Source organism: Schistocerca piceifrons, chromosome X (genome assembly GCF_021461385.2).
Source record: "Schistocerca piceifrons isolate TAMUIC-IGC-003096 chromosome X, iqSchPice1.1, whole genome shotgun sequence".
NCBI lineage: Eukaryota > Metazoa > Arthropoda > Insecta > Orthoptera > Acrididae > Schistocerca > Schistocerca piceifrons.
Genome location: NC_060149.1, coordinates 73,677,711 through 73,703,549, shown reverse-complemented (window position 1 = coordinate 73,703,549; position 25,839 = coordinate 73,677,711). Strand labels below are relative to the sequence as shown.

At 38.6% G+C, this 25,839-nt stretch overlaps 1 protein-coding gene across 4 annotated transcripts in view; it reads left to right on the top strand.

The window, feature by feature from the left end:
• LOC124722008 (GDP-fucose protein O-fucosyltransferase 2-like) overlaps window positions 1-25,839 on the top strand; it is a 97,686-nt gene that overhangs the window by 21,346 nt on the left and 50,501 nt on the right. For all 4 annotated transcript variants that reach the window (XM_047247184.1, XM_047247182.1, XM_047247183.1 and 1 more), the window contains one exon: window positions 24,634-24,754. In XM_047247184.1, coding sequence (XP_047103140.1) covers window positions 24,634-24,754 — 121 coding nt within the window. The remainder of the gene's footprint in view (window positions 1-24,633; window positions 24,755-25,839) is intronic.

Sequence of the window (25,839 nt, the reverse complement as noted above, 5' to 3'; positions counted from 1 at the left end):
TTTGTTGGCTGGAGAGATTTAAAAAGTCTTTGTGGGTATATTCCTTCTGTTGTGTAGCAGGTGATTTCACCACCAGAGGCGACAATTTGGGTCTTGTTGCACAGCTGGAGTCAGAGGAGATAGGAGTGCTACCATGGCAATGGGTATTTTACAACCGTGGTGCTGAATTTGAGGTTGCAAGTCTGTTTGGCCGTGGCCCTTCATGGAGACAGGTGTAGCAAGAACAGTACTGTAAGTGCCAGATGGTAAAACGTGGGGCTTTCAACTAGCCAACAACTTGTGGGCAACAGGGTTTGTCCTTCACCTGGATTTCCTGGACAGCCCACTCATTGGGATATACGGGACATTCTCGAGCAGAGGCTGCATTGTCACAGTTGCAATTGATACATCGGGGAGGAGGAGGAGGAGGAGGGCAGTCACATTCATGAGCATCCCTACCACACTTGTAGTGGTTCCACCTGCTTTTATTTCTTTGTTTGTTGTCCTCAGTGTTGATGTATTGCATTGCTACACTGGCTGAAAAATGGGTTGTGGATTCCGACACTGACTACTGTAAATAATGTAGCCGACTGGTGCACAGTTGCATTTCACAGTACTTTAATTTCACTTTTCACAACCCCCTAATAATACACAGTTATATGGCCAGTACAATATTTTTTAAACTTTTGATAAGCCTCATTAATAGTTAGCAGGCGAACCTCCACATACTACTACTGTCTTGATGCAATAATTTACCAACAGCCATATGATTTTTAGAAGTTTATTTTATTTTATGAACTTCTATGTGCTACCAGTTTCGGCATTACATTGATGCCTTCTTCAGGCTCCACTCGTCATAGTCGTAAAATCGCTATACACAGAAGGAGCCATATAACTGGATCCGTGAATCAATCATCCTGCAACAACTCTTGGTGGCCAGGCGACACAGACTCAAGTGGTAAATTATTGCATCAAGAAGTTCATGCCAGACGTCGTCCCACGATCCATACTGGATCAACGAAGATTACTACTACTATAGTTTCTTGTTGAACATCTGTGAGCAGTAAAAACCTAACCACAAAGTTCACAGTTCTTGAAGAATAATCAGATACGTATGGAGCAGACACTGTCATTGTTTTTACAGATGGCCTAATTGTTTAACACTTATTACACTGTTAAATTCAAGCATTGTTGTTGTTCTAACCAGCACAGGTTGCTCATCTGAAACATGGCCATGGACTGACTGTCTTGTGACCAAAAACCGGGCCCTTATATATCCTCACAATAATAGGTACTGAAACTTCACATTGTTCGAAGTTAAATTTACAGAAATTACAATTACAATTAAAACTTAACTCATTAAATTAACTGAATACATCGAAAAATTGCATCTTTTTAACAGTTTCTTCTACTACAAGAGTTAAGCTGAATTATTTGTTTAAATCATGAAATTAACAAATGTAGTTATGTAAACAATACTTTTGACAAAACTGTTAATTACTTTCGAATTAATGAATGGCTGGTTTTGCTAACATGTTTTTGACTAGAGCCAAATAGATACTTTAAGATTAATAACATTTCGCCTTCCAAACATTTATAATTAGTGCAGAATTTATATTTGTTTATATGCCAACAATAGAATTTAAGTTACGAAACAATTACTGATTTCTTCCTATAATGAAAGATACTAACTAGGAATAGTCAAAATAAATTAGAAAATCAATTACATACATAAAACTAGGCACAGAATTAGATCTGGTGTTATATTCTTTAAAATTAAGGGCCAGTCTTTCTCTTTTATGAAAATGCGGATTATATTCACATATGTTAATGGTAACTAGATAAACATGAAAAAATGAATTTAAGGAGGCAGATGGCAAAACAAGAGGGTAATTAAAATTATCCCAGCTTGCTTTGTCACAATCTTGTCACTTTGTCAACCCATGCCATGAACAGTTTTCTTTTGAATTACCAGACTGTTGCCATGTTTGTTGATTTGGAGAAAGCCTACGACACCTGCTGGAGGACTGGTATCCTCCATACACTCTACACGTGGGGTTTCAAAGCCCGCCTGCCCCGTTTACCTTCAGGACTTTCAAAAAGACAGATTTTTGAAGATACATGCGTGTTCTGCCTTGTCAACACCTTTAGTCAGGAAAACTGTGTGCCTCAGGTCTCCATCTGTGTTCCGCGAGTGTAGAAATGTGTGAATCTAACTTGAGAAATAGTTGTAGTTATGCTGTTAAAAAGGGAGTTTGTAAGAATTGTAACGCTGAAATAACAACGCTAAAAGAACGAATTGCTAGCTTACAAATCATAGTCAGTTCCTTAAGAAGCGATATTGACTCACTCAAGAAAGAAAATCGGGATCTGCGATCGAAGCCAACACTAAGTGAAGTGATGCAAGACAAAAGTAATATATCGTCTGAGTGGGTAAAAGTGCCATACAAAAATAGTGTTCCAACTACAAAAAGAACAACAAAGTCTGCTAAAACTGTCACATTTTCGGAAAAAAACCAAATACCATGTTTTGCAAACAAGTGACTGTGATAACGACGCTCCAAATGATCGTGAACTTGAAAAAGTCAGTGAACTGAAAATGAATAGCGTTTTTTCAAATAATGTCAACAACAAACACAGATCATCAGGTAAAAAGAGTAATGTACTATTACTAACAGACAGTTATGGCAGGAATCTATCCAGCATGCTCCGTGAGAAAAATCGCGACATAGCAGTGAGTAGTGTAGTGAAACCGGGAGCCCGATGTAAAAATGTTGTAGACATTAACTCTCAGACGAAATTAATGCAAGAAAATGACTGTATCGTCTGTATAATGGGTTCAAACGATGTGGCAAAAAATGAAGCAGAGGTTTGCGTGAAAACGCTACAGAATTTTTTACAAGCTAATAAATGCAGAAACACAGTAGTTGCCACACTTCCTCATAGGCATGATCTGATTTATAGTTCGTGTGTAAACAAAGAAATTTGGAAAACAAACATTAAAATAAGGAAACTGTGTTCTCAATACACTAAGTGCGATGTACTTGATGTAAGCAAGCTGCATCGAAATCTGCACACGAAGCATGGAATGCATTTGAACCATGAAGGGAAAAGATTTGTTTGTGATTGTGTTAGTGAAATAATTAAAGAAAGACTTGTAAGGGATAGAACAATTTATCAGCTTCCTGAACATCCTTCCAACAGCGAGGAAAACAAAATAAACAAGAAAGAAGAATGAAAATACAACACTGCTGATGTTCCTAATTTAAACTAGAGGTATGTGATGCTGTAAATATGATTCCCAATTACCAAATCGTGAATACGCCCGAACTAAAAATTTATCACCATAGTGTGCAATCCCTGCGTAATAAGATAGATGAAATTAACGTTCTATTAACACATGGACTTAATGATATCTCAGTGTTATGCATTTCTGAGCACTGGCTTAATCCAGAATTAATCCAGAATACGAAAATAAACAAATTTGTCTTGGCTGCTTACTACTGCAGGAAAAACAGCAAGCAGGGTGGGGTAGCAATTTACACAAAGGATAATATAGATTTTATTACACTACCTGACTTAACTAGGGCAAATGTCGAAAAGGATTACGAAATTGCAGCTATAAAAATTACTCAGTTCGACCTGGTTATTGCTACAGTTTACTGATCACCGTCCGGGAATTTTGAACTTTTCTTAAACAAAATGGAGTCATTGCTAAATAAAGTAAATAAAATGGATTGTGAATTGATAATCTGTGGTGACTTCAATATTGACTTCCTCACGAATAGTGGAAATAGGGAGACCATTTTGAACCTTTCAACGTCCTACAATTTAAAGGCTGAAGTGAAAGCAGCTACCCGAGTATCAGGAACTTGCCAAACAGCTCTTGATCAGTTTCTAGTCAAGAAGAGTTTACGCAACACCTCACTAAAAATTTTCAATGCAGGTTTTAGTGATCATCTTGCTCAAATATTAAGCATATAAGTACAAGGCAGTATTATTAACAACATGTCTTTCAGAACAGCATATCGAAGTTATAACCAGCATAATGTGAACTACTTCAACAACTTATTACAGAAAGAAAAATGGCTAGGAGTGTACAAAATAAACGATATAAATGAAAAATTCAACACTTTCATTGATACATTAACCCATTTCTTTGAACTTGCTTTCCCACTGAAAACATTAACCATACGGGGAAACTCTAGAACAAACAGCTGGATCACAAAGGGAATAAGGGTTTCATGCCAGAAGAAAAGACTACTTCATGAAATATGTAACTCAAAAAATTCCTCACCTGTAGTATGCGCATACTATAAAAATACTCCAAAATATTAAGAAAAGTAATAAAAGCAGCAAAAATAATGCATAATGATGAAATCATTTATAATTCAGCTAATAAATCAAAGGCTATGTGGAGTGTTATAAAAAAGAATGTGGAGAATACAGACAACCTTGGAAAAATATAACACTAGCACATAAAAATAAAAAAGTAACAAACCCCTCAGAAGTAGCCAACACATTTAACAACTTTTTCACAGGTGTTGCTGAAAATATGTTACAATCAAACTTTAAGAGCACCCAGGCAAATGAATATAAAATAAGTGCATGTAGAGGATCAATGTACATCAGTTCTGTTTCACAAGATGAAGTAGCTAAAGCAGTAAAAGGACTACAAAATTCCAAATCGGCAGGTATTGATGGTATACCTGCAACAATGTTAAAGAAGAGCGCATCAAACCTAATTGAAGTACTCGCACATTTATGCGATTGCTCACTTCAGGCAGGCACTTTCCCTGATGTGTTGAAAACATCAAAAGTTATTCCTGTATATAAAAAAGGGGATAAAGACAATGTAAATAACTACAGACCCATCACAATTTCCTCCTGCATCTCTAAAGTGCTGGAAAAAGTTATGTATGAGAAACTTATGAAATTTATAAATAAAAACAGCATCCTATGTAATGAACAACATGGATTCAGAAATAAGAGGTCAACGACAAGTGCTGTCTATGAGTGCATCAGTTCCATCCTAAACCTGATGGACAAAAAACAGGAAACAATAGGAGTCTTTATTGACTTGTCAAAAGCTTTTGACATGGTGGACCATAAAATTCTGCTATCAAAGCTAGAAAGATATGGTATTCGAGGTCTGTCCAACAAGTGGATCAGTTCCTTCCTGACAAATCGTATGCAGGCAGTGTGCGTCAAGCACACAAATATTGAACTAAAAACTGTATCCAATCACTTATCTGACTATAAACAAATAAAATGTGGTGTACCCCAAGGATCCGTATTGGGACCCCTTCTGTTTCTTCTGTACATAAATGATCTAAACTTAAATATTAATGCACACAAAACAATCATATTTGCTGATGACATCACAATTCTACTAAAAGGAGATGACAATGAACAGTTACAGCAGACAGTAAACACGGTCACGAAACAACTTAGCAGCTGGGCACAGAGTAATCAGCTTGTAATAAACAGTAAGAAAACCGTTGCTCTAAAATTCCACAATGTTCCTAACAAGGACATGTTTATCCCATCACTCTCTATCAATGACGAACCAGTTGGTAACAGTACTGAAACCAAATTCTTAGGACTTTGGCTGCAGAGTAACATTAGATGGAATAAGCATATTGAATGTCTCAATGCAGAACTGAGCAAAACATGTTATCTTCTTTGTTCATTAAAATCATGCTGTAGTGAGAAAACAGTATTGAATGCATATCATGCGTACTTTCATTCTCGTCTTAGATATGGGGTCACCTTCTGCGGAAACTCTAAAACAGCTAATAGCACTTTTAAACTACAAAAAAGGGCCATTAGAATCTTGTTTGGGTGCAAGCCTAGAGACTCTTGTAAACCCCTGTTTAAGAAATCTGGTATTCCCCCATTACCGTGTGTATACATTATGGAAACCCTTTTGTTCTTTAAATTAAATTAAATGTAATAGGCAAGGACCAGAGACTACAAAAAAACTGTGATATACATGAGCACTTTACCAGACAAAACAGAAACTTACATATGACTCAAATCAGACTGTTATATGGCACGTAGTTGCACCATCGTCTCATAAACATCAAATCAGCAGTGGGCTGTTGCTCCAAATAATGTAGCACAAGGTCAAGGGCTTCTGCTGCGTCACTGTGTGGCACCAGCTCTCCTGTGTCGCATTCAGGCTCATTGTCACTTCTGTCACAGCAGTCCACTTCTTCCTGGTGTTTAGTCACAGCAGCAACTAAATCAGAGTCAGTAAGGTTCTCCACACATTCCCCATCTACTGCCATCCACTCATCTATGTCTCCTTCACTAGCTTCTTCACATCCAGGTATTGCCTGTATCATTTGTAGTAGATTTTCCTCTTCATTTTCAACTAGGTTATCCTGAAATTCAAGAGATGTCCACAGTTTTCTCCACGATTTTCACTGAGTATTTTCTGAAATATTCTGCCATGCCTCAGTGCCCCGATAAACAATATCCTTCACATTGGTCTTTTTTATTTTGTCCACTAAAGGAATGCATTCTTAAAAATTGTTTTCTGTAAATCAGTTTTAATGTTTGCAGTACGCCCTGATCCATTGTCTATAGAAGTGGTGTAACATTCAGAGGCAAAAACTTCACCACAATTTCTCCATCACATAATTCCTCAGTGCTGGGGTGTAATGGTGCATTACCAATTAGAAGGATTGCATGGGGAGACAAATGATTTTCATTAGAAAACCCTCGAACAGAGGGAACAAACTGGTCATGAAACCATTCTTTGAACAGATTACCATCCATCCATGCTTTTTTTCTGGTTGCGATAATATATGGGCAGGGACTTCATGTTGCAGTTTTTAAAAGCTCTGGACATAGCAGATTTGCCGATCAGCATTTAAGGCAGCTTGTGATTACCAGCATCATTGCTGCATACTAATAAAGTCACACGATCTTTGCACATTTTAAAACCAGGAGCATGGTCTTCTGCTTTTGATGCCAGGCTTTTTGTTGACAATGCCCTAAAAGTAAGGCCAGTCTCATCAGCGTTATAAATTTGTTGGGGGGAATACTTTCCCCCTCTTATCATTTTTGCAAACTCACACAAGTATTCCTTTGCTGCATCACAGTAAGGAGAGAGCTTCTCTCCAGTAATTGTTAGCTGATGGATTCCATGACTGTTTTGAATCTGTCCAACCAACCCATACTCGCAGTAAAAGGATCATCACCGTTCATTAACTTGTTCAGGTAAACAGCCTTCTCCTGAACCAGTGCTCCTCTCAAAGGAGTTCCCCTTTCTCTTTCCTGCATAAAGCAGAGGAAAATAGCTTCATCCACTATATTATACTGGGACTGTTTCAGAGTCTGTTGAATGTCGAGTGTTTTTCCTGAAGGTGTTGCACAGAACTGTTCGAGCTTCACTTGGTTCTTCCTCCAATCGCAAATGGTTGCTTTACCAATACCCAGTTCCGCTGCAAGGTTTAGATACATTCTCACCATTGTCTATCCGCTTCAAAGCATTCAGTTTTTCTTTGAGAGTTAACGTTGTATGTTTCTGTTTACTCATGACGAAAATATGTACACCATTACACCTGAATGAATACAATACAACTGTTATGCATACCAGCGATAACCAAGTGCTTTGCAAGCCAGCTGGCAGTGCACTGACCTCAGACACTGCAAAGGTCTCAACAATGCACAACAACAAGGGCAGGGAGTGAGAGTGAACCATTGTTCCCACACTTGTTACCATGGTGTACCTACTTATCAGCTTGGTATACTTTATTCTCCGGCTAATCCGAACAAATTGGTAATCCGAACAAATCGGTAATCCAAACAAGGTCTGGTCCCAATTAGTTCGGATTAACGGGACTCTACTGTATAGACAAAGTGTTTAAGACTAATATCTTCCATGAGACTTCATCAAGAAGCAACCGAGAAACTGCCTCTGTTAGATTGATTTTAGAGCGTAGTTTACTTCCTGAAAGCTTAGAAAAGAATTCAAAGGCAAAGGGACAAGAATCAGTGTCTGCCTGAGGCAGAATGGTTTGCCTAAAGTGACCACACAATCAAATAGAGCCCCCAGTGTACTTGACCACCACTGATCCCAAAGCCCACTCACTGGCTGTAAGAAGTCGGGGACAGTCTATCCAGATCAATCTTAGCCTCATCCTTAATGGTCAACAGAATCGGGCGATCCTTACAAAATTTCGTACTTGCTGCAGTCTTAAAAGACAGAGCCATAAAGTAAAGTGCTGTCACCAAACCAGGTTCAAACAATTGTACAAATTATGTATAAAGCATAAAGTGGCAAAACAATGTACTATCTAGCTGATGGGATCTACTTCCAATGTAAAGAAAATCCAGAAGCTGAATATATATCGAGGACAAATATATTCCACAACAAAAAATGACAGTATTTGAGGCACCCGATTATAAGTGACATTGCTGATGAGCAAAAAGTAGCACCTCACAGTGGCCGTATGCGAACAACTTTGATTCCACTGCACTGAGTGAAGGAGCATCTACTCTAAAGTACATCAACTGGTTGATCACTGAGAGTGACACAACAATATCAAAGAGAAAAGTCCCTTGAATTTTTTCCACTGTTGCATGTAATTTCAAATGCACAGCACTTCAGCCAGGGATGGTTCAGGTTGTCTTAAAGCTTGTGTTCAGAGCTCCTTATCCAGGGATACATGGATCACTACATCACAAATTAAACTTTCAGATATGGTTTACCACACTCACATGTGGATTTACATTTTCAGTTTCCTCCCTGAATTCTGCAGTCCAAGCTGCATAACTTAAAGCTTATAACTTATATTGATGTAAGAATTCTAGCCTTGCTACTGTATTCGTTTTGTTGGAAAAATACTCGGACGATAAAGATTATATATATCAGCCAACAGTAACACCTGTGAACCAAATAATATAACTGAGGATTAATAATAGCATAAAGACCTATTCGCATCCTGGACATTTAATCTCACTTGCTGGTAAATACAATGCAAGGCATTTTTTGTATGCTTCCCAGTCTTCTTGGGCCTCATTAAATGACTGGATTGGTGGAATGAATAGCAACACCTGTGAATGAAACTGTGTTGAATTAGTGACATATTTCAGACATTCCTGATGATGATGATGATGATGATGATGATGATGCTGGTGCTACTGCTACTGCTGCTCCTGTTGCAGTTTTAGCTGCTACCATTGTTCTTTCTGTGAATGAGTTAAGTGTTTGATCAAGCCATACTGTTGGTTTAGCTGTTACTGCCACAGCTTGAGAAATTTGGTGAAGCAAACTGCGACCCCTCATTGCCAATGTTGTAACTTTCATTTCTAGCCACAACATGTACTGGACATGAATAAATTCAGTACCAATAACATAAATTGTCAGCTAGTTCGTGAACCAACCAGCAATAGTTTGTGGTGAAATATTAATCTAAACCATAAATAGAAACTACTATGCTATTGTTCTAGAGCAGTAGTATGAAGCCCTAGCACGGTTTTGCTGGATAACATGTGTTTTGTGATCAGAGTCCCATATAGGCAAGAAATGATGGAGTCCACAAGCTATTGTCTGTAGCATTAAACACACAGTAAACAGTTGGTGCCGCCGAATCCACTTGTAGCACTGAGCGGCTTTATATTTGAACCACTACAGAAGCTAATGTGTGCTGCAAGTGCTCTCAGCAAACATAAGCAATGGTATACCTATTAACATGTATGTATCAGCCATCTGCACACCCGGTGGGGTTACTAAAAACTGTAAGTGATGAGTAGCATATGAGTTTCTGAGTAAGAGGATGTATTTGGTAGTATGAAATGTACATCACAGTTTTTGCATATTTTACATTACAGTAAAGTCACAACTGCAATGCAGCAACTTGCACTACTTCTTGGCCATTAATGCTGTATGATCATTTCAGTACATAGCTCTTGTATGAAGGATTGCTCTGCAGCCTGTGACAAGTATTGGATAAAAAATGTGTGAAATTGTGTAGGATCACTGACTGTTCATGTAGTACACTACAGAAGTATTCAGCTGGTTTCTGACTTTCTCATTTTTGTGGCAGCTTATTTAAAAACCAAAGGCATAGTAAACCATTTACCATGATGTAATATGTGTTTTAAAGAAAGTGATACTATTATGCACTAAAATTGTGTGTTCCAGATGTATATCTGTCACTTTGATAATTCCGATTGCAAAATTTAAGAATGACTACTAACTGTAGACAGCAGTCTTGACTCTGCATTTCCATTCCCTGCTAAAAGAATCAAAATAATTTGATGCTATTGTAGTGCACAAAAATGATGTGTTCTGCACACATGAGTTAGCAAACCAGACCTGAGATCTGCTTTGCTGTTATTTCTGATTTACATGATAATCTCAAAGCTCAAAAGCAAATAACTTACCTGAGGAATATCTTCCATGCAAAGTGCTCACACACGATAGATCTTCGTTCAAGGATTGAACAGTCCCTGACCAGATGGCACTATTTTCCAGCTTTTTTAGTGGAATTTTTTTTCACAAAAACATCAACATTTCTATTCACAAAATGGTCTTTACCATGTTTTCTTATTTTAGCACAATTTAAGCTTTCCCCAATTGATGATTGATTGTGTAAAGAAGTAGCAGCATTTTCTAGCGAGTGAACGGAACTGCTTCTCCGATTTGAAGCATTTCCCAACATTGTCATTCTTTTTCCACCCAATTCAACAATTGCAGAATCTGCACAACAGCACATCAGCCCTTGCTGGCAAATTGCTAAGCCTTTCATGTGCATTCAGAGCCATACTTGACAATACTACAGATAGAACTGATGAGGTGGTATAAATAGAACTGAAATGAACTACGTGCATGCATTCCAGAAAGACTTTCAGCGTGGCAGCTAATCAGAGTAGCTGAATTGATAGAAGACAAATGACATTGGCCCATACTGATTGCTTTTTGATTGCTGCCACTGTTAGCTTGCAGATAGTACATTTAGGGCCAATATGTCTGCAAAACTAGAAATGACAATGTAAATTACCAATAGCTGAAATGTTGAGTTTGATTGAGAGTGTATCATCGCATTTGTTGACATTTTAAATACATTAAACACTGTTTTGTCTACTAGCTAAAAATTATAGCAACTGGAAATTGGTAGGTTCTACTGGTCAGTGTATTTTGCTTTCTATCATCAGCTACCTAGCAAAAGCTCTTGTTTTTGCTAGGTGTTAGATCCACTGGCCACATCTGACGACTGACTCCTACGTAGCCATATGTGACATGCATCTGGTGGAGGCCATTCACCTGCCTGACAGTTGATGTAGCACCACAATATAAGTTACAAGTGCAATGGTACCCTATTTCATTTTTGCATAGGTGCACTTTTTATTTGTCTGTATTTTTGCAGATGCATTCTTACATTCTCCTTCCACATTGTGTTTCACCAGCTATTGTGTAATACTAGTAACCAAAAATTGACTACTTTGTAGATATTTATGTTCAGAAAATTTGAAACTATCGTAGAAAAAATAGTTCATCTGGATACAATTTGTTACAAAATAGTATTTATTAGGTAATTTCACAGATTTTCATCTTGAGCTGGAATTGGCATCTATATTTGCATTTATTGCAAATGAGAACTTTTAAGGTCCACAGGTGTTACCAAAGTTCGTAAGTGCATGGCTTTCATACATTCATCTTCTTGCATAGGCTTCTTTCTCCATAAATTTCTAATAATATTGTATGTCTATTGCAAAGTGGCCTCAGTGCCGTGGTAAAGGAACCTAGGAAACATCTCTTTGTCTTCAATTTTTTTTTTTTTTTAATTACCTTAAAACTAGTTTTTTTTTTGCAGAAATCACATAACACAGATTTCAACATCCTGTGGATGGCAGATGTATTTCATTTGAATTTCCAGTTCCTCATACTTTGCCAGTTTTTTGGTTCCTCAGAGAGGAACTCTGAAATCAATAACTTGGGTCAACTAAACCTACTGAATAATGGATGCTGACTAATGATGTAGTGGCGTGTGGTGTCACACACGCGTCAACAGAAAGAGCACAAAACACTGACAGTACCTTTTTTATTTTTTGTGTCTATTATTTTTTTATTTTTTTAATATGCATTTGGCAAAGGAGTATCTTAAGCTTCACTTAATGCAGTAATTTTGTTGCTCTCATTGATTTTGATGCTGAAAATGCTTGTCAATAAAATTTGAGTTTTTTAATGTTAAAAGAAGTATAATGGATGATTCTTACTGTGTTTTTGTGCTGATTTCAAATCTTTTCCATTACCCACAGTTTGTGAGTAATCTTATTGATAACATTTCTGGTAATTAAATAGTTGAGTAAATGTAATAATTTTACCTACCTAACATGTATTTGAAGTAGGTTTTTGACTATACTTGAGGAACAGCTGTGCAGAGTGTCCAGTAGTAGTCTGCCAACATATTTGGTGTCCATTATCCTTGATAACATTTTTCCATTTCAGCGATGTCTTGGTGGAAATAGTCACTGTGTTCATTGGTTCCTGATAGTGTTGAATTTCCCAGGGAAGAAATCAAGATGAGAGTACAGCATGTATATTTTCAATGACATTCTCTGTAATGTTCAGACTTTGTTTCCTGGAAAGTTTGACAATGTTTTTGAAAGAGAACCATGCTGCTGATTCTTGTGTATTTAACAGGCTTTCAAACTGTGAATGCTTCATAAATTCTTGAATTTGATGGCCAACCTCCTATCATAATCCATTGATTTCACAAAATTCTCAATCAAACCTATTTTTACATGTAATGGATGCATAAGGTTTTGTCAGCACATACAAGTGGTTGATGAACAGAATTTGCATATTTTGGATTGAATGGCTTTCTCTTTGGTCTCTGCTATGCTACAGACCCAAGAAACAGCAAAATTTTGTATAGCCAAGTTGTAATCCAAGCAGAACAGGTATCAGTTTCAAATCTGCTTATATCTGAACCACAAATAGTCATCATACTGGATACTGAATAGCAAGAGATGCATGTTTATGTTACTTTTCTTCATGCCAACTACGTGAGCTATAAGAATGGATGGAAACTTATTTTTGTTATGTAGAAAGACTTCTTTCTACCTGGTTTTCAAGGAGTCAGTAAACAAATGCTGATCTTCAGGTTTATGTTCAATAGCTATTGACTCCATCAAACAATCAACTTTTTTATAGAAAATATTTAGAAAATAAATGCTCAAATTCTTTTTGGTGTCAATGGAAAGACCTTATTTTTATGCCATCTTGCAGGAGGTGCCAGCCTTTCAATCCTAAAGCAAGTAACTCTTCTATACTTTTAGATCACCTGAGAGCACAAACAGTCATTTAGATCCTCCTGTGTTAGAAAGTGCAGTTCATTTGTAATAATTTCTTCCACAAAATGTGGATCACTCTGTTATTATTCACTAACATCATCAACACATTCAAAATCATTTGTCGTCTGATAAGAGTATGTATGTGAAGGCCTGTTCCATGAGGCACTGATTGACTTGCTGATCCTAAAGATGGACGTTTAACAGTATGTTTGGAATTTGAACTATTTCAGATATATTTGTCAAACAGAAATACCAGTCTCTTACATGATCCTTTCATTTCCGCCTTATCACAGGAACTGCAAAAGGCATATGACAAGACTCTTTTAACCAGCCAGTTAATGTTACGCACTTAGCACAAAAGGTTTCTGGAGCTCAAAACTTATTCTAGCCCATTTTATTGCCAAAATAACACTTGTAAGCCTTTTTAATTCAATGAGTAATGTTTTGCCTCTATGGGTTTAAGGCGAATTTGTCACAAATGCAACAAAAACTGTTTTTATTGTTTACACAGTTGCGAGACGTATCTCCTCCTAAAACACTGTGCTTAAGAAAACACACTATTATCTGACACTACATTGTCACTCCATAGCTGAAGATCACACAAGATTAGGTTATTTCATTAAATAAAGCTTCTACTGCTCGGGCTACTACTTGACTCAGTCAAGCAGGACATTTTATGTCTGTAACAGATCTTCTTCCTTATATGTTGGTGGCACAAACCTTGACCAAAGTGTGGGAAAGCCATTATTTGTAAGGAAAAATTCATTGTTGAACATTGTTGTTATTCCTGAAGTCAAAGACAATAATTAAAAATGAAACCACTGTCCAAACAGGCCTTGAATTCCCAATATTACCAACTGGCTGCCGTGTTACCCTCAGCCCTTGAGCGTCACCGGGATGTTGGTGTGTTCTTCCCAACAACCTGTGCCCGGAACCCACTTGCTGGTATATTAATTTTGCTAACTGGGAGAAGAGGAGTTTGTGGCATAACTTGACGAGAAGAAGGGACCGGTTGGTAGGACGTGTTCTGAGGCATCAAGGAATCACAAATTTATCATTGGAGGGCAGCGTGGAGGGTAAAAGTCGTAGAGGGAGACCAAGAGATGAATACACTAAGCAGATTCAGAAGGATGTAGGTTGCAGTAGGTACTGGGAGATGAAGAAACTTGCACATGATAGCGTAGCATGGAGAGCTGCATCAAACCAGTCTCAGGACTGAAGACCACAAAAACAACAAACTGGTTATGTACTTCCAGTTACACCATTTCTGAAAGTGCAAGTTCTCACACTGAGTTAAATCTGTCAAGTCAGTTCCATATTATTATTATTATTATTATTTGTGAATAAGCTTATTATGACTGCAAAGTACATAGAGGTGGGCCTTTTTCCTTCCTTTGTGCCTATATTTCTTTCGTTCCCTTCCTGTGCTCTTCCTTTCTCTCTTCAGACTGTGTTGTTCCAGTCTTCTTCTATGGTTTTTCTTATTGTCAGCATGGCATTTGTGAATTTTGGATCTGAAGATTTGCAGTTTTGGATATCTTCTGGTGTAATTCCTGCCAGTTTCAGATCAGTTTTGATACTGAAAATCTGTTTCATCATGTCCATTGTGGCTATGAAAGAATGTGACTGTTTATTTTGTTAAGTCTGTCTGTGTTCATCCTTTTAATATGTCTGTAGACTCTTTACCTGCACTTTCTAATGTCAATAAAGTATTTGTGTATTGTCTGATTTCCTGGTAGCTTCTGAGTTGGTATTATTCGTCTTCAAGTTGTTTTCCTAGAATATTTCTTAAGATTTTTTCCAGTCCCAAAATGTATTATTATTATTATTATTATTATTATTATTAATAATAATAATAATAATAATAATAATAATAGTAGTAGTAGTAGTAGTAGTAGTAGTAGTAGTAGAATAATGAACTGCTCAGTGTGGTAATCTTACCTTCATTCTTTCTATTTTCTTTTTACTTTTATTTGATGCTCTGAGGATGTGGCTTCCACATATTCACCAGCTTAATAAGAAGTTCCCTTTGAAATTCTACATATTGCTGCCTCAGTCACACTTCCTGGGTTGCAGACTGCTTCACCCTCTTGCATCTGGACAAAGCACTACTCCTATCCCTACAGAGTTATGGGTGTTTGGCCTATTGATCAGCAGCCCTTTGATGTTACGGCTGCTGAACCTGGTTCACCACTGTGGGATCCAAACATCACCAATTACTACTAAATCTTGCAATAAGTGTCCGCACTTCCCGAACACCCAAATAACCTTATCCTGTAGGGATGACTTGTCTCCCACAAGAGTGACCCAGGCATGGTGTTCTAGAGGTAGTTCATCTGGAGTATCTTCATTCTAACCTTGGCTTACTGCCATTGAACCCTCATCAGGTTATCTCGTTGACCCTGCCCGAACATGGTGCATACCTCATCCAAAGATTCAACTGGACCTTTCTGTTGGACCAAAGGAAATGATAGACCCTTCTGTAGTTTGACATTTGTTACAGTTCTTGACAAATTTTCTTTTTCAGCAAGGATCTATATTGATATCTTATAGGTTGACAGTCACATTGGCTACACCACCATACATTCTGGGGCCATGAACAACACTCAGTATCATAGAGATGTAATGTTGGTACAGCAGTATTAGTGGCCATTATCCAAGCCCCTCCATTATATCCACACTCACGAAAATCTTCTAACATGTAATGACTCTCTAAGCAGCCTTCAAGCCATAAGTCAGTGCTATCTTTGGAACCTGTTGGTTTTGACCATCTTTCTTGCCTCCATGATACTGGGAGCTCAGTTGTATTCCTCTGGACCCTAACTGCTGTAAGGATTCAAACGATTTTGCATACTGCTTAGGAAAAGAAACTGCCAAGATGAAAGCCGTGGTGATGGGGGTAGTGGGATCTGACTTGTGGTCAACACTAAGTCTTCAGCATTTTGAATGGTTCACTGTTGCCACTGTGAACATCTACATCTGCATCTACATAGATACTCCACAAGCCACTGTTCGGTGGATGACGGAGGGTACCCTGTACCACTACTTGTCATTTCCCCTCCTGTTCCACTCGCAAATAGAACAAGGGAAAAACCACTGTCTTTATGCCTCTGTATGAACCCTGATTTCTCGTATCTTATCTTTGCGGTCCTTACACGCAATGTATGTTGGCTGCAGTAGAATAGTTCTGCAGTCAGCTTCAGATGCTGGTTCTGTAAATTTTCTCAATAGTGTTTCTCGAAAAGAACATTGCCTTCCTTTTAGGGATTCCCATTGTAGTTCCCGAAGCATCTCCGTAGCACTTACATGTTTTTGGAACCAACCGATAACAAATCTAGCAGCCTGCTTCTGAATTACTTTGACGTCTTCCTTCAATCCGACCTAGTGCAGATCCCGAACACTTGAGTAGTCCTCAAAAATAGGTCGCACCATCACAGGTGAACCGCTCTTTCCTAAAATTCTCCCAATAAACGGAGGTCGACCATCTGCCTTTCCTACCACAGTTTTCACATTCTCGTTCCACCTGAGATTGCTCTGCAATGTTACACGCAGATATTTAAACGAAATGACTGTGTCATGCAGGACACTAGTAATACTGTAACCTAAGATGACAGGTTTGATCTTCCTACACATCTGCATTAACTTACATTTTTCCAGATTTAGGGCTAGCTGCCATTCATCACACCAACTGGAAGTCATCTTGTATCTTCCTACATTCACTCAACTTCGACACCTTACCATATACCACGGCATCATCAGCAAACAACCGCAGATTGCTGCCCACCCTGTCTGACAAATCATTTACTATATAGAGAACAACTGCAGTCCTATCACTCTTCCCTGGTGTGTTCCTGATGATACCTTTGCTTCTGATGAACACTCGCTGTCGGGGACAACATACTGGGATCTATTATGTAATAAGTCTTTGAGCCACTCATATATCAGTGAACTTATTCCATATGCTTGTACCTTTGTTGACAGCCTCGATTGGGGCACTGTGTCAAATGATTTCCGGAAATCTAGGCATATGGAATCTGCCTGTTGCCCTTTATCCATAGTTCTCAGTATACCATGTGAGAAAAGGGCAAGCTGAGTTTCGCACGAGCGATGCTTTATAAAATGATGTTGATTTGTGGACATAAGCTTTTCAGTTTCAAGAAAGTTTATTATATTTGAACTGAGCATATGTTCAAGGATTCTGCAGCAGACAGAAGTTTAGGGATATTGGTCTGTAATTTTGCGAGTCTGTTCTTTTACGTTTCTTATATACTGAAGTCACCTGTGCTTTTTTCCGGTCACTTGGGACATGGTGCTGGGTGAGAGATTCGCGATAACTGCAAGCTAGGTAAGGGACCAATGCTGTAGAGTACTCTTCATAAAATCAAACTGAGATTCCATCTGGACTTCATGATTTATTTGCCTTCAAATCTTTCAGTTGTTTCTCTATGCCAGGTATGCTTATTTCTATGTCGTCCATACGGGAGTCTGTTCAATGGTCAAATGACAGGATGTTTGTACAGTTCTCCTGTGTGAACAATTTCTTGAATATGAGATTTAAAACTTCGGCTTTCATTTTGCTATCTTCAACTGTCAAGCCAGACTGATCAACAAGGGTATGAATGGAAGCCTTAGACCCACTTATCGATTTTACATAGGACCAGAATTTTCTCGGGTTCTCTGCCAGATCTTTTGCTGAGGTGCGACAGTGGTGGTAATTCTATGCTTCGTGCATAGATCTTTTCACAGATGCATGAATTTCTACTAACCTTTGCTTGTCATCGTGTATGTGTTCCCTTTTGAACCGGGAGTGCAATAGCCTCTGCTTCTTCAGCATCTGCCGAATTTCGTTTTAAACCATGGGGGTCTTTTCCGTCCTTTGTCTACTTACTAGGCATGTAACTCTCCAGACCGCGATTTACAATCTGCTCAAACTTTATGCATAATTCCTCTACAGCAATCTTACTGGAACTAAGTGATGCTAATTCACTGTCTAAGTGAGATATTAATAACTGCTTATCTGTGCTATCTAGCAGAAACACCCTCCTAGCCTTCTTGACTGATTTATTAACTTTCATAATCATTGTTGCTATAATGACACCATGATCGCTAATCCCCATTTCTATACTGACCTTGTCGATAAGGTCCAGCCTATTTGTAGTTATAACATTTAAGATATTTCCATTGTGTGTGGGCTGCAGAGCTAGCTGCTCAAGACAATTTTTCAGAAAACATGTTCAAAAGTATTTCGCATGACTGTCTGTCTGTACCCCCTCCCACAATGTATCCATTGACAACCCAGTCTATACTCGACAGGTTAAAGTTGCCTCCAACTAGTACTGCATGATCTGGTTACCATAAAAGGGTCCACGACTGCTTGGCGATTTTCCTTTCACCCTTTGTAAATGGAATCCACTATCCTTTGCCGACTATATATCAGAAGTACCTGGCTGACTCAGTCACTTTCTCCAGTGAGAGGGTCTATCTCATTGTTGTTTTGACATTCCTGTGTTAGTGGGTCACATCTTGTTTTAATTGTACCAGTGTATCTGGTTTGTGCTGAACACTGAAGCTTGATAACTCTTTGTGTCTACTATTAGACAACTTTGTCCTTTGAACAGAACACTTTTGTTTGTGTACACTGTTCTGTATGTCTGCCTGCCTCTAAGGCTCAGTTCAAGATTTGATTGTATGCACATTGTTACTGTATGACAAGAAGAGTTGTCAACATGGAAAGTTGCTCTCTGTATTAGAGTTTGCCGTAGCATTCATCTTGGCTATTTTATTCAAACATTCACCAACTGTTATGAAACACAAAATCTGCCTCATAGTGGTTGTCCATCATCAACACCACCAGCTGATGACAACTACCTACATGTAATAGCTCTTAAGTACCCTAAGGAGACCATAACAGAACTGCACACTGCCTTTTTGGAGACAGCTAAGGCTGTGCTGTCCCAGAAAGTATTCAACCATCTCCACATAATCAATTTGGCTTCAAAATATCCAATATTGACAACAGTACAAACTATCCAGCACAGAGGTGCCCAAAGATAATGGGCAAGGGAACATGTGGAATGAAATGTGGATCACCGTCGTTATGTTGTCTTCAGCAATAAGTGCAATATTTTTCCGATGTCTGATAATCGCCATAGAAAAGTATGGAGGCAGCCAGATATCAGTTCACATGTCGGACATGCTATCCCAGGGTTTCAGCTGGGTGAGTCGTCATGTTTTTTCGGTATCAGGTACAGACATTGGATGCCTCTCAACATTACAGAGGACAGTGCGGTATCAAGATGGTATCCCCTGATCTACTGTCCAACTCTTATCATCAACATTTTCGGTGATGGTTTAGTCTTTCAAGAGAATAATGCATAACACAAAGCATCCATGTCCAGAAGGCAGGAATCAAACATATGAAATTGCTTACGGTATATTTTGACACAAATCCTATTGAGCATGCTGGGGATCATTTGAAACTTGCAGCAACCCTCCTTGTGCTCAATATAACTCTGGAGGATAACCATCAAAGAGTGAGACAAATGTGAGCATCAATGTCATGATCACCTTGTGAATAGTGTGGGGATCAAAGTATGTTTCAATGCTTGATATGGAGCACTGCAACATTGAATTTACGCAGCAACATATTTTGCTTTTGCTGATGAGCGCTTTCCAACAGACTGGCTTTGTGTTGGTTATTTTTCTTTTCTTTTTTTTTTTTAATTTCTCATTAAAGCTATTTTTGTTTTGCTTTCTTTCTTTCATTGCAACTCTAGAGTCTAAACCAAAACACATTCACAATTATGCAGATGGCACAAAACATTGCTTCAGCGCAGATAGAATCAATTAATTTTAACCTCGGGAGTGTCCAAACTCACATTCATACTGTGTTGGGAACATGTGGTCATCATACATATTATCCTGTATCCTGATATGTTGTGGCATCAAGCCAGTGAAGGTTTGATCCCATCTACTGGATGGAAAATGGTCAGTAAAAGTCAGTATTTTTCATATTTTTCAGTTTTAGTCTACATTTTTCAGTTTTGGTCTGTAAAGTCAGTGTTATACCATGGCTTTTAAAAAAGATTTACATGATATGGAGAAAGGTTTGTTGCCAGCAAAGTAATGTTTTGTGTGGCAGGTGGATTGAAAAATTAGAAAATGCTGTTGAGAAGGCTCTGAGTTAAACCTTTGTTAACAACCGTGTTCGCCAGTATGTGATTCTTGATTTCTATATTGGGAATGTTACATAAGAGATGTGAAGTTATTGAGAACTTGAAGGTATTTGACAGAGCTCAAGACTAGCCCAAAATTTTCAGTTTCTTGGGGCTTTAGTACTATACAGGAGCATACTTGCAACTTGAAAGCACAGAGAACAATGTAAAGTGAAACTGAGTGCTTCACAACTATATTTGCCTCCTGCCTGTTGTGGATGTAGCAGTGTTATTGTAATGTAATCTCCTGGAGGTACACCATCAATTCAGCTTTATTCTGCCAGGAAAGCTGTTTTAAAAGCAGAATTAAAGTTGTGGTTGGAAATGACTGGAGGGAACTTTGCTGTTGAGTCAACTTGTGAAGATATCAAAGAAACCTTTGAGGCAATGTTTCCTGGAAGGAAGTGTTCCTTTTGAGTTCACCCTTTCAAAGACAGAGGCCAGATATTTATTATGTGATGCGTTAGCTCCATATTTTAAAGAGCAATTGGTGGAGATGTTGGAGTAGCATATTTCTCTCTTTGTTTTACCTCCAGAGAAAGATTTTCAAACTGTAGTTAAACACTGGTCTGATTCCAAACAAATGATTATGATACGACATCTGCAGACTTCCTTCATCCGTAAACCCACTGCTAGTGATACAGGATGACACAGAATAACAGAAATGTGTGAAATGAGTAGTGGCAGCCATGGGCAGGTGGCAGCACTGCAGGTTCGTGACAGTTAGCGAGTAAACAATGTGCCGTTTCAATAATCATGGATCAGTGGAATGGACAACAGCATGCATTAGCTATATTTCATAGCCAGCCCCAATGATTCTATCTTCAATAGAGCTCTCTTCCTCTGCTTATGCGCATATTGTGTAAAAGTATTCTTTGGACAAACCTTGGTTGTGGTATCTTGTATGTGTGCATCCTGCAAAGAGGGAGAAAGAAGAGTCATACAAAAATGTAGTAAAATTGGGAGCAGTTCTTCCTATTGTGTACACTGAATGGCAACTACTGACAGTAGAAGAAGAAGAATTGGACAGTGACAAGAACCCAGTAGAATGGTTACTGGAGTAGGTTTTTTGAGAAGACATATACCTCTAGAGAAAAGAAGTACCCTACCATTTTTGTTGTGGAGGCTGCCCTTGCATTTCGCATGGCGATACGGATGTAGAAAGGGGATTCTCATTGTTGAGGAACATCTCGAATGAAGACACTGCAAATACATGTGAAAGAACATTGGATGCCTGTTTGACTGTAAGAGATGCTGTGGTGGTTACTTTATAATTACCACTCAAGAACATTTTCAGTTAGCACAGACAACTCATATCTGATACAGGCAGTACTGTGAAGGGGCTGGGGAAAAACTGAAGAAACAGGAAAACAATAATTGTTGCAAGTATGTATGAAGAGTAAGTTTGAAAAAGAAAGAGTAAATATTGAACACAGTAAACAATACTGAAGAAAATGAAAGAATAAGAAAAGGAGAAAAGATGAACTGTAGACAGATTACTGGGTGGTGCAAACAAGTGCTTGAAAGAATTAATTAATAAGGAGTGTGTCTCAAACAAAGTTTGGGGAGAGCTACAAAAGTTAGGGCACAAGAAGTGAAGGAAGTTAAAGACTTAGAAAGGGTACAGAAAACAGTTGATAAGTGAAAAAGGAGTGCTATAACATTTTTTCAAAGAAGCAAAAACAAATTGAGTCCTAATGACCTAATTTTGTAGAGGGACTAAAACATTACATTTAAAAGTTGTAACCATTTTCCAGAATGTAACCATTTTGTTTGTATTACTCTGAGAATGGTACTGTACAGCTGCACTTTAAAGCTGTTTCTAGCTTTAGGTATATTTGTGCTGGACAGGAGCATGCCAGTATTATAAGGAAAGGCAATGATTTTTTTAAAAAGGGTTTTGATCCTTCTTTCCTAATGAGAAATTTGAATCAGTGTTAAGTCTGGTTGTCTTTTTTTTAATGTACAAAGCAGTAAAGTCAGTTTTTGTAATCAAAATGGTCAGTAAGATAGTAATTTTAGTCTTGAGTTTGGTTTCCACCCTGCATCTGGTTTGTACGAATGAAGCCATGTAATGGTTTTCGAGACTACAGGTGACTGAAAGTGGAAGTTCTCAACATCATGTGCATTTCATACTTGGTCCTGCATAAGAATGCATGTTCATTTAGCAGAGCATGTATTATTGTATACAAACTAAAATCTTTCATTGATCGCAAAAATGTAGGGTTAGGAGCTGAAAGACATCATCTACATCTGGCAATTTCTGTGGATAATTCTCATCCAAATAATGACTGTCTTTTTGAAATCAATGTGTGTGCTAGTGCTCTATGTAGTTATGCTTGCTACAGACTCCATTTTTGTCATGATGTATACAGTTTTCTGCTTGGACAGCTTTTATATTTCATAGCCTGCCCCAATAATTCTATCTACAAGAGGGCTCTGTACCTATGCATGTGTGCATCAAAGCAGTGCCAAAATTTTGTTTGGTCAAATTGATGCATCATTGTTTTGTGAATAATTGCTGATTTTAGATATTTTCATTGCTGACCTGTTTTTTATGTAGACATTGGTATGTGTGTATTGACAGGGGAGCTTAATAGGTATTGTGAAGTAACATGACACATGATATGTATGTGTTTATTATGCATTCTCATGCTTTCGCCAGTGTGACTTTCTACTTATATTAGGCAGTGACTAATACACAGTCCAGTCATATTAATGTGACCACCTGTCAAAAGCGTGAATAAACACGTTTTGCAGTGCGGACATGCTGGAAGATAGTCAGTGAGGTTCTGATAGGTACCAACAACAATATGGAGCGTTTCCGGCTCCTGTGCTGTAGCCAGCTTCGCTAGACTTCTCGCTTGAGGAGCCATTGCGCAAACAGCCCAGTTGAGGTGGTCCCCCGATTCTAGACGCTTCAGTCCGGAACCACACAGCTGCTACGGTCGCAGGTTCGAATCCTGCCTCGGGTGTGGATGTGTGTGATGTCCTTAGGTTAGTTAGGTTTAAGTAGTTCTAAGTTTTAGGGGACTGATGACCTCAGATGTTGAGTCACATAGTGCTTAGAGCCATTTTTGAGGTGTTCTCACATACTCCCAATTGGACTTCAGTCCTGGGAGTTTGGTGGCCAGGGGAGTGTGGTAAACACATCCAGGTGCTCTTCAAGCCACTCGTATACACTTTGAACTTTGTGACACATTGCATTGTCCTGCTGGTAGGTGCCATCATGCCAAGGAAAAAAAAACAAGCTGCATGTAGAGGTGGACAATGTCCCTAAATGTAGATGAGATCACCCAGGGAATGCCACGAAAGCATTCCCCAGGCCATAACGCTCCTTCCTCTGGCCTGGACTCTTCTGACAACCAACGGCTGTCTGTGAGATGGAGCATAAAATGTGATTCATCTGAAAAGGCCACCTGTTAACACTCTGTGGACATCTAGCAGCAGTATTGGAATGCAAATTCCAGTCTTTGTCACTGATGGACAGCACTCAGCATGGGTGCATGAACCAGGCACCTGCTGTGGAGACCAAATGCAGCAATATTTGCTGAACAGTTATTGGGGAGACACTGTTGGTAGCCTCTTGGTTCAACTGGGCAGGCAATTGCTCAGCAGTTGCACCTCTGTTTGACTGTACACATCCCCGTAGCCATCATTCACCCTGTCATCTATGGGCCATGGTACACCACAGTTTGCTTGGCATTGGTTTTGGATAGTGCCGTTTTGGCATGCACAGTGTACTTTAACCATGGCTGCTGCGAACAGTTTACAAACTTAGGTACTTTGGAAATGCTTCCATGAGTGCCCCAAAAGTCAGTGATCATGCACTTTTAGATGTCAGATAAATCGCTCTGATTCCACATTACTACGACAACTGCACTGTTTTCTGCATCCCTCTGACAAGCTTTTTATATCCTCCACTGCTAGTGCTGCTGCCTGCGAATGGTTATTGCATATTGATGTCAAACACAGACAGTGGTCACATTAACATGACTGGACAGTGTATGACAGTGTTTCAAAATTCTGAGGAGAGTGTTCATTGCTGTAGTGTGTATTATCTACTAACAGTAATAAACCTCAAAAATTTTGCTGTTGTTTAATTCTGTTCATTTTGATCTTTCAGAAGTAAACACAACCATAATTGACCATGTTTTCTATCTACAACACCCAAAGGACCTGTGGAAAGATGAAAATTTTGAAGAAAGATATAGTATTGATGAGTGCCCTCAGAGCATTCCTTACAGGTGTGAACTTAGAATTAAGTGTCATTAAGATAGTTTTGTGGAGATTTGTACCAAATCAAACAAGTTTCAACTGTCTCATAAAGAGACAAAGCAGGGAAAAATATCAATTAAGTAGCATAATGTTCATTTAGCAAGAAATGTACACAGTTAAAAGTAGTTGAAGCTCTAAGTGAGTGGGGAGAAATGTGGGCTATGCAGATATGCGACATTTGCACATATGTAACTCCTAGAAGGTGTAGCCAAGTACTGAAAGTAAATGATAATGGTTGAATAAATGTGTTGTTACTAATTGGGCGCTCAACCTTTTGTGTCGTAGGTTGCTTCTGCTTAGAGAAAGCTAGATGGGAACTGGACAGATGACAGAGGGAGAGAGGTTAGAAGTGGGAGCTGGCAGTTGACAAAAAGATTATTAGGAAGAGGACAAGATCCAGTTAGTGTTATGGTAAATGTTGACAATAAGGTTAGTCTGCTGTCAGAGTACAGTTGACAGGAGCCTCTGGTAGTTGTAGAATCAGGGAAGATGCAGCAGACTTCCAGCATTTTAAAGAAGCCTAAGTGAAATAGAAACATTAAGGAGAGGATGATGATGATGCTGCTGCCAAGTAGCAGCCATAGGTGAGGTAAATGCACACAGCTATTGAAAACTTTAGTCGCCATTATTTTCAACACGAGTTCAAGGCTTAGTAAAGAGACTGATGACTTATAAGGACATTGTGTAAGGACTTGACTAAAGAAGATCACATATTGATAGGGAATAGGGAAAAGGGATCTGCAAGAAGTCTTGGTAAGGACTGACCTTGTTACTGTATATAGGCAGTGACTTTGAGACGGTCACTGCTCAGAATTGCAGCACTAATATTTACTTTGTACAGCTATAACAGCATCATCATCATCAGCCCCATTTCGATAGAGATATAAAGTGAGTTAATATGGGATCTTAGAGAGCACTGATGACTGCTGAAAAGGCACACATTTTGTTGGTGCCAGTAAGTCAGATTACATTAGAAATGGCCTGGGAAGGGGTTGCTAGTTTTGCTTATAAGTGATAGTATAGCATGGATGTTATTGCTCTCTCTAGTCCAAAT